At 38.3% G+C, this 6,124-nt stretch overlaps 1 protein-coding gene across 1 annotated transcript in view; it reads left to right on the top strand.

Moving 5' to 3' along the window:
• Positions 1-6,124, top strand: part of ABCC4 (ATP-binding cassette, sub-family C (CFTR/MRP), member 4) — a gene marked incomplete at its 3' end in the record, with an annotated part of 52,010 nt that overhangs the window by 4,282 nt on the left and 41,604 nt on the right. Inside the window, exons 2-4 of the mRNA XM_009581032.1 lie at positions 2,551-2,661; positions 4,848-4,968; positions 5,662-5,886. Coding sequence (XP_009579327.1) covers positions 2,551-2,661; positions 4,848-4,968; positions 5,662-5,886 — 457 coding nt within the window. The remainder of the gene's footprint in view (positions 1-2,550; positions 2,662-4,847; positions 4,969-5,661; positions 5,887-6,124) is intronic.

The following is a 6,124-nucleotide window of genomic DNA, read 5'->3' as shown; positions in this document are numbered from 1 at the left end:
ACAGGTTGCCCAGAGAGGTTGTGGAGTCTCCATCCTTGGAGATCTTCAAAAGCCGTCTGGACATGGTCCTGGGTAACTGCCTCTAGGTGACCCTTCTTGAGCTGGGGGATTGGACCAGCTGACCTCCAGAGGTCCCTTCCAACCTCAGCCATTGTGTGATTCTGTAGTATCCTATTTATGCTCCTTGTTAAACTTAAATGCCAGAAAGATTTTTGTTTTCACCACCTTGGCAGCAGTAGCTGGTGTAATTTCATAACCATTTGCATAGATATGAGAAGGATTTATCTCTGTATTTTCCTGAAAGAGCTGCCTCATCTTGATTTTCATGCTAAAGAAGTTGGGGAAGATAACTTGTTCTCTATCCATCTCTGTCAGAAAGGAGATCTGTGACTTGTTTATGGAGTACACTGTAGGCTAATACTGATGTTGCAAGAGGAGGAACACTTGGTATTGGGCACATGAGTCAACTGAAGTCTGCAGGTCTTTCCCATAACTGTCTGTCCCGGAGCAAGTAGAGCCTCTCTCACCCAGCAGGCAGAAATTGTTTGAATGGCCTTGAGGTTATTTGCCTCGTGTCTGCTTTTTACCTGTGGTCAGCAGCGAGAGCTGAGGCTGAAGAAGAAATGTTTCAATGGAGCAGGTTCATTGTGTTAAACCAGGCAGAAGCTTTTCTGCTGGTTGGAACAATTGATCCTTGAGACATTTGGTCAGGAGCTGTAGGGAAGTTGTGGCAGTGATTCTGGCCTATTTGGCCATACAGTCCAAGGAACAGACTTGTCTGACAAGTACTTTCTATTTCTAATTGTGTGTTTAACATACACAGAGGACTTAACAGTTCACATATCATACAGGTCTTCAGTACTCGCTCCAAGAGTTTAAAAAGGGCTGTTAGGCATCAAAGATGCTACTCTAAGGATAGAGACTTAATCTTTGAATGAGTCACACAAACACTGTGCTAACACGCTAAGTAGTGAAGGAAAAACACTATTAATCCTGTTATATGCAGTTGTGCCATGGAGCCTATGAAAAAGGTTTTTGCAACAGTTCTATCTTCAAAGAAACTCTGAGTCCCCTCTTCAGCCTGCCCATCCACCCTCTCTTGAGATCAACAAACTTCTCATAAGCCAGCATATACAAAATTAAATTAGAACATGCCTGAGCAAGAAATGCAAAGCTAGTTGAGTATTCATAACTACTCTTGTGGTTGCGAATAAATAAATGCCCTCATTGTAAACCATCCCAGTTTTGAATTCTCACATGTTGGCCTTCCAGAAAATAATACACTTCACCTAGTGTACCAGGTGCTCTTTAAAAACTGTGTTGGTGAAGTCAGGGAATAATTAAGCATCAGAAACTAAACAGCAGTTGGGAACTTTCACAGACAATCGACATCGGGCAAACATCTTTCCATGAGTGTGAGTATTTTTTCCAAAACAGGTCCATCCCTGACCTCTTGGTTCTGATCGTGTTGGCCAACTGAGAAAGTACTTGTAGGAAACAAGCCTGAGAGCCAAAATCCGTGCTTCTCCTGGAAACCAAGATCACGGATTCAGTAGAGACAAACTAAGTGGCACGCTGCGGTTCCCTACCCACCCTGTTCCCACTATGCCATGCCTGTTTCGGACGTGTTCATTCTCTCTTGCTCCATCTGATGAACAACTTGGTCACTTTTCTGCCATACATCTGCTCCGTGGAGCACAGCTGGAACTGTTTGGACCTCCTTGACCTATGTTTCAGGCTTGAAGAAGGATCTAGGTGCATAAAAACTAATCTTACTGTTCCTTGACAGTATTATTTGATCTAACAAAATATTGCCTTTGCCAAAAAACCTACAATAGTGCTATTACAATTTGTTTTCAAAGTGCTCTCATAAAATACTGAGCTTTTAAAAAATCTGTCCGCTAAGGAAACTGAGCTGTTAGACAATATTTTCCTTTTTTGAACCTACACACTGTGCTTTTTGTTTATATTTCCAAACACAGCTAGGATCAGTTCTAGTAATAATCCATTATTTACCCATTTTTACATTTGAGTGCTTGTCTTTAAATTGCTGACCTTTAATATTTGTCAAGATGGCAGTTGAACAGCAGTTATTTTTTTCCTCATGTAAATGAATAGCCATGCTAGTTACAAAAAATGTCTTTTAATATGTATTACAATTGTATTTACAACTCTGTCAATATTTTAATAGTTGGATTAAGTTCTGTTTTTTCCTAAATATTGAAACGAATGCTGATTTTCCTTAAATACAAGGAAACACTGTAAGAAAAACGTTGCCTTAAAGCCAAGAAGAGTTGTGCTGACTGTCTGGATGCCTGAGAGTAAGGTGCTATGGGGCATAAACAGCTTTAGGAAATGGGAAATGCTCTCCCGTTTGTAAAATGGGGGTGACTTAATTCTTAGGTAAGAGAAAAGTGCAGTAAAATGTGTGGATGTTGAGTGACGCAGGAGAAGAGGAGGGAAGAAAGGGGTAAAAGAATTAAATTAATATGTAAAGAAATTACTCTCTTGGTCTGCTGATCAGTTTATTAATAATTTGTATTTAAATAGGTGGTTGAATCCCTTATTTATTATTGGCCACAAACGGAAGCTTGAAGAAGATGATATGTATAAAGTGCTGCCAGAAGATTCCTCAGAGAAGCTTGGAGAGGAATTGCAGTGGTAAGGAAAAAAATCATTGTTCTCTTTCATTGTATTTCTGCTGGTGAAGGCAAGAGTTTTATTCCTATTCTAAAATTAAGAGGTTGTTATAAAGTTTAACAAGGTGTACTGTTAAAAATGCTGAAGAGGTAAGAGTAATATTTAAAACTTGTTTACCATGGAAGCATTTTAATTTTTTCAAGTTACACATAATGAAAATATATTGAAGTATTGCCACTATGTCTTTTGTAATTAATATGACACTTTGCAGAATGCTTGGAAAAGAAGACTTTTCATCAACCGTTGCTGCAGTAATCCTTAATAAATTAATGTGAGTCTTCTGGTCTGTGGTAGAATAGCTATGGAAACCTTTAAAATAAAAGTAGGGAAGAAGTTTTAGGGTTTTTTCTTTGTTGTTTTCGAGCACAAACTGAATTAAGTGACAGCTGTGTATCCTTTATATATGAGTGTATGTAAATATATGTATGTTGAAAATATGTCACTCTGGCAAAGTGGATAAAATGCCTTGGACGTCTAAAAGCTTGCGTCTAGGAGGTGTTTTTATTTTGTTATAAATACTCTTTCATGGACTGTGTACCAGTTCATGTCATCGTGAACCCAGGAGGAGCTATCTCTTTTTCTTTTAATAGTGAAATATCTTCCAAGAATAACAGTTTATGTTGTTCTGAACCTTGCAGTAGAGAAGATTTTTGTCTTCAAATAATCTTCTAAATATAATTAGAGGAAGAGGTGTCTCCTAGTGAAAGGTAGCCCCTGTATTAAGAAAGTGTGGCCTTGCTATTTCTTGCCTTTACGCTGAAGGTAGAGCAAATCAACTTTCCTAATAGTTTGGTTGGGATGAGAGATTCCTCAAGAAGTGGAAAAGAACCCAAAACCAAAAGGTTATGATCAGGTCTTACATCATCTTGCTCTGGCTGATTAACTAAAGAAAGAGGGACAGTGATAAGCTTGTAGGAGTGCAGCTTTTAACATCTTTTCTAGCTAGAGAGCTTTGCCAAATTCCGCGGATGTGTCTTGGAGCAGTTCAGGGAGTTCGCTGTGGAGGAAGATGGACTCTTTCCAGTGATTCTTACAGTAAAAGCACACACTTTCCATAAGTCAGGAAATGGTAGAAAATACAGCATGCAAAAAAAAGAGTGTTTTTTAATTCTTTAGTGTACTTGGCCAAGAAGCAGAAAATATAATTCATAAACGGCCACCTAAGGAAGTAGCCTTTTCTCTTGGGCCAACAAACTCCACAGAATCTACACAATTGCGGTTCTGATTCTGAAGCATTTAGACAGTAACTATAATCTTTGTAGAAAAAAGAGGATAAAAATGAAAAAGTTTTGTTTTCCTATCCATACTGTATGCTTCAAACTTGTGTGCCTTGTTGCAAAATAATTTGGCTTTCATGCCTTAGACTCATTTCAGCCCTGAAACTAGCAAGGTCAGAGGGCCTGGCAGAAAATATTTAACCTCCAGAAGCAAGGGGAGTATCCTGTCTGACAACAGCATGCTTTAAGAAGTCTGCTTAAGTTCTGATACTTTCTTGTTAAAATCACGCTTGTTATTACTGTCTTTGATTTTAATGTGAACAGATTGTGTCCTACTTGTGGGCAGGCACTCTTTGCCACTCTGCTGCTGTAATCCTTGCCTTCAGAGAGACGTGGGGAGTGTTAAGTGACAAAATAGTTTCCTCTGCTTTTGTGCCGTATCTGCTCATCCTCATTGAAGCGCATGGTGGAAAAAAGAAAGGGCCAGACGTGAGAAAGGGTTGTGTATCACAACCTTTCTGGGGAAGTGCAGAGCTTATAAGAAGATATAGACACTCCATGCTGCCTCAGTTTAGTCCATAGTCAGGAGATCATATGATAATAAGCTCTAACTAAGGTGAGTGGCTATCTGAACAGAGAGGAGAAGAAAGAAAGAAAGGGTTCCTCATCTGCAAATACGTCAAAGGCGATAGTAGTCAACAGTGGTGAATTGTTTGTGATGATACAAGAGCAAATAGGCCTATAATACTCAGTACGATATGTTTATGTGAATGACAAAACATGACTATCTGTTAACTTCTTTTGTATTTTTTTTTGTTGTATAACAGTGATCATGGCAATCTGGCTGTAAGTCTGAAAGTATTTTATTCCAGGTAATTGCCTTACGATTTATACTTCTGTCCTCCAGCATGTTTGCATTTTGTTTGTCAGGTACTGGGATAAAGAGGTGCAAAAAGCAAAAAAGAGAGGAAAAACACCACATTTAACAAAAGCCATTATTCTTTGTTACTGGAAATCCTATTTAGTTTTTGGAATTTTCACAATGATTGAGGTAAGTGGTGTAAAATGTCATACAACACACTTCTTAGCTAACAGCAATGTGAAACTTGGCCTCTTAAATTGCATGATACGTACTGGTGACTTCATGCTGGGCTGCTCAGAGAATCCGTAATGTTCATGTACTCTCTCAGAAAAGTAAAACAGAGCTACAGCCCCGCGGAGACTGAAAAATTGAGTCATAACTGCGGGATTATGGATGTGGAATGGAGAGCTGATTTCAGCGCAATATTTTTGAGCCGTTACAAGCTGTTGACTTGCTTTGAAAAGCTGTTGACTTGCTTTGCAAAGCCGTTGACTTGCTTTGCAAGGCTTAGCTGTATTTTATGTATCTGAGTGGGGTGCCCCATAGAAAAAGGTTTTTTTGCTATATGTAAATGGCTGTAAAGGAGATGCTGTCATCTTTAAAAATGGAAGTGTAATACATATTCATGCAATTATTATAACATCGAAGTTTTTATTGGTAATTGAGAGAGTTCCTTTTAAAGATTCAGCTCAATTTTAATGTGGAACGTATTTCTTTTGGATTATGTGTTAATAAAATTTGGCTTGACATTTTAGAGCACAAGACAAAATAATAGGGGGTGTGACTTGTGGCAGTATTTGGCTCTTGTTTGCTTGGTTACAAACTCAGGTAGCATGGTATGATATGAAATTGTTAATACTTTTTTCCCTTCTTTTTTTTCAGGAAACACTCAAAATAATTCAGCCAATATTTTTGGGAAAAATTATTAATTATTTTGAAAACTATGATTCCTCAAATGAGGTAGCTTTGAATTTTGCATATTGCTACGCAGCTGCTCTGTCTGTGTGCACGCTTATTCTAGCTATAATGCACCACTTATACTTCTATCATGTACAGCGGGCTGGCATGAAGCTGAGAGTAGCTATGTGCCATATGATTTATCGGAAGGTAAGCAAACCTCTTCACAGGTATATTTGGCATTTGACAGCTGTTTCATTAGAAGAGTTTAAAAATACAGTTATTTGTTATGTTCATGCTTGCAATTCCATTGAAGTTACTCATTTGTAGAAATGTAATGCATGCTAATATGTATCAGACCTTAAATGGGTATATGTGCTTTTGCTCTCTCTTTGGTAATATGGTGTCTGAATGACAGCTTCAGTCCTCCTAGTGAAGGTGGTGAATT

The sequence above is a fragment of the Fulmarus glacialis genome, unplaced genomic scaffold (genome assembly GCF_000690835.1).
Source record: "Fulmarus glacialis isolate BGI_N327 unplaced genomic scaffold, ASM69083v1 scaffold8817, whole genome shotgun sequence".
Classification (NCBI taxonomy): Eukaryota; Metazoa; Chordata; class Aves; order Procellariiformes; family Procellariidae; genus Fulmarus; species Fulmarus glacialis.
The sequence above is the reverse complement of the archived record's forward strand: the minus strand, read 5'-3'. Positions and strand labels throughout refer to the sequence as shown.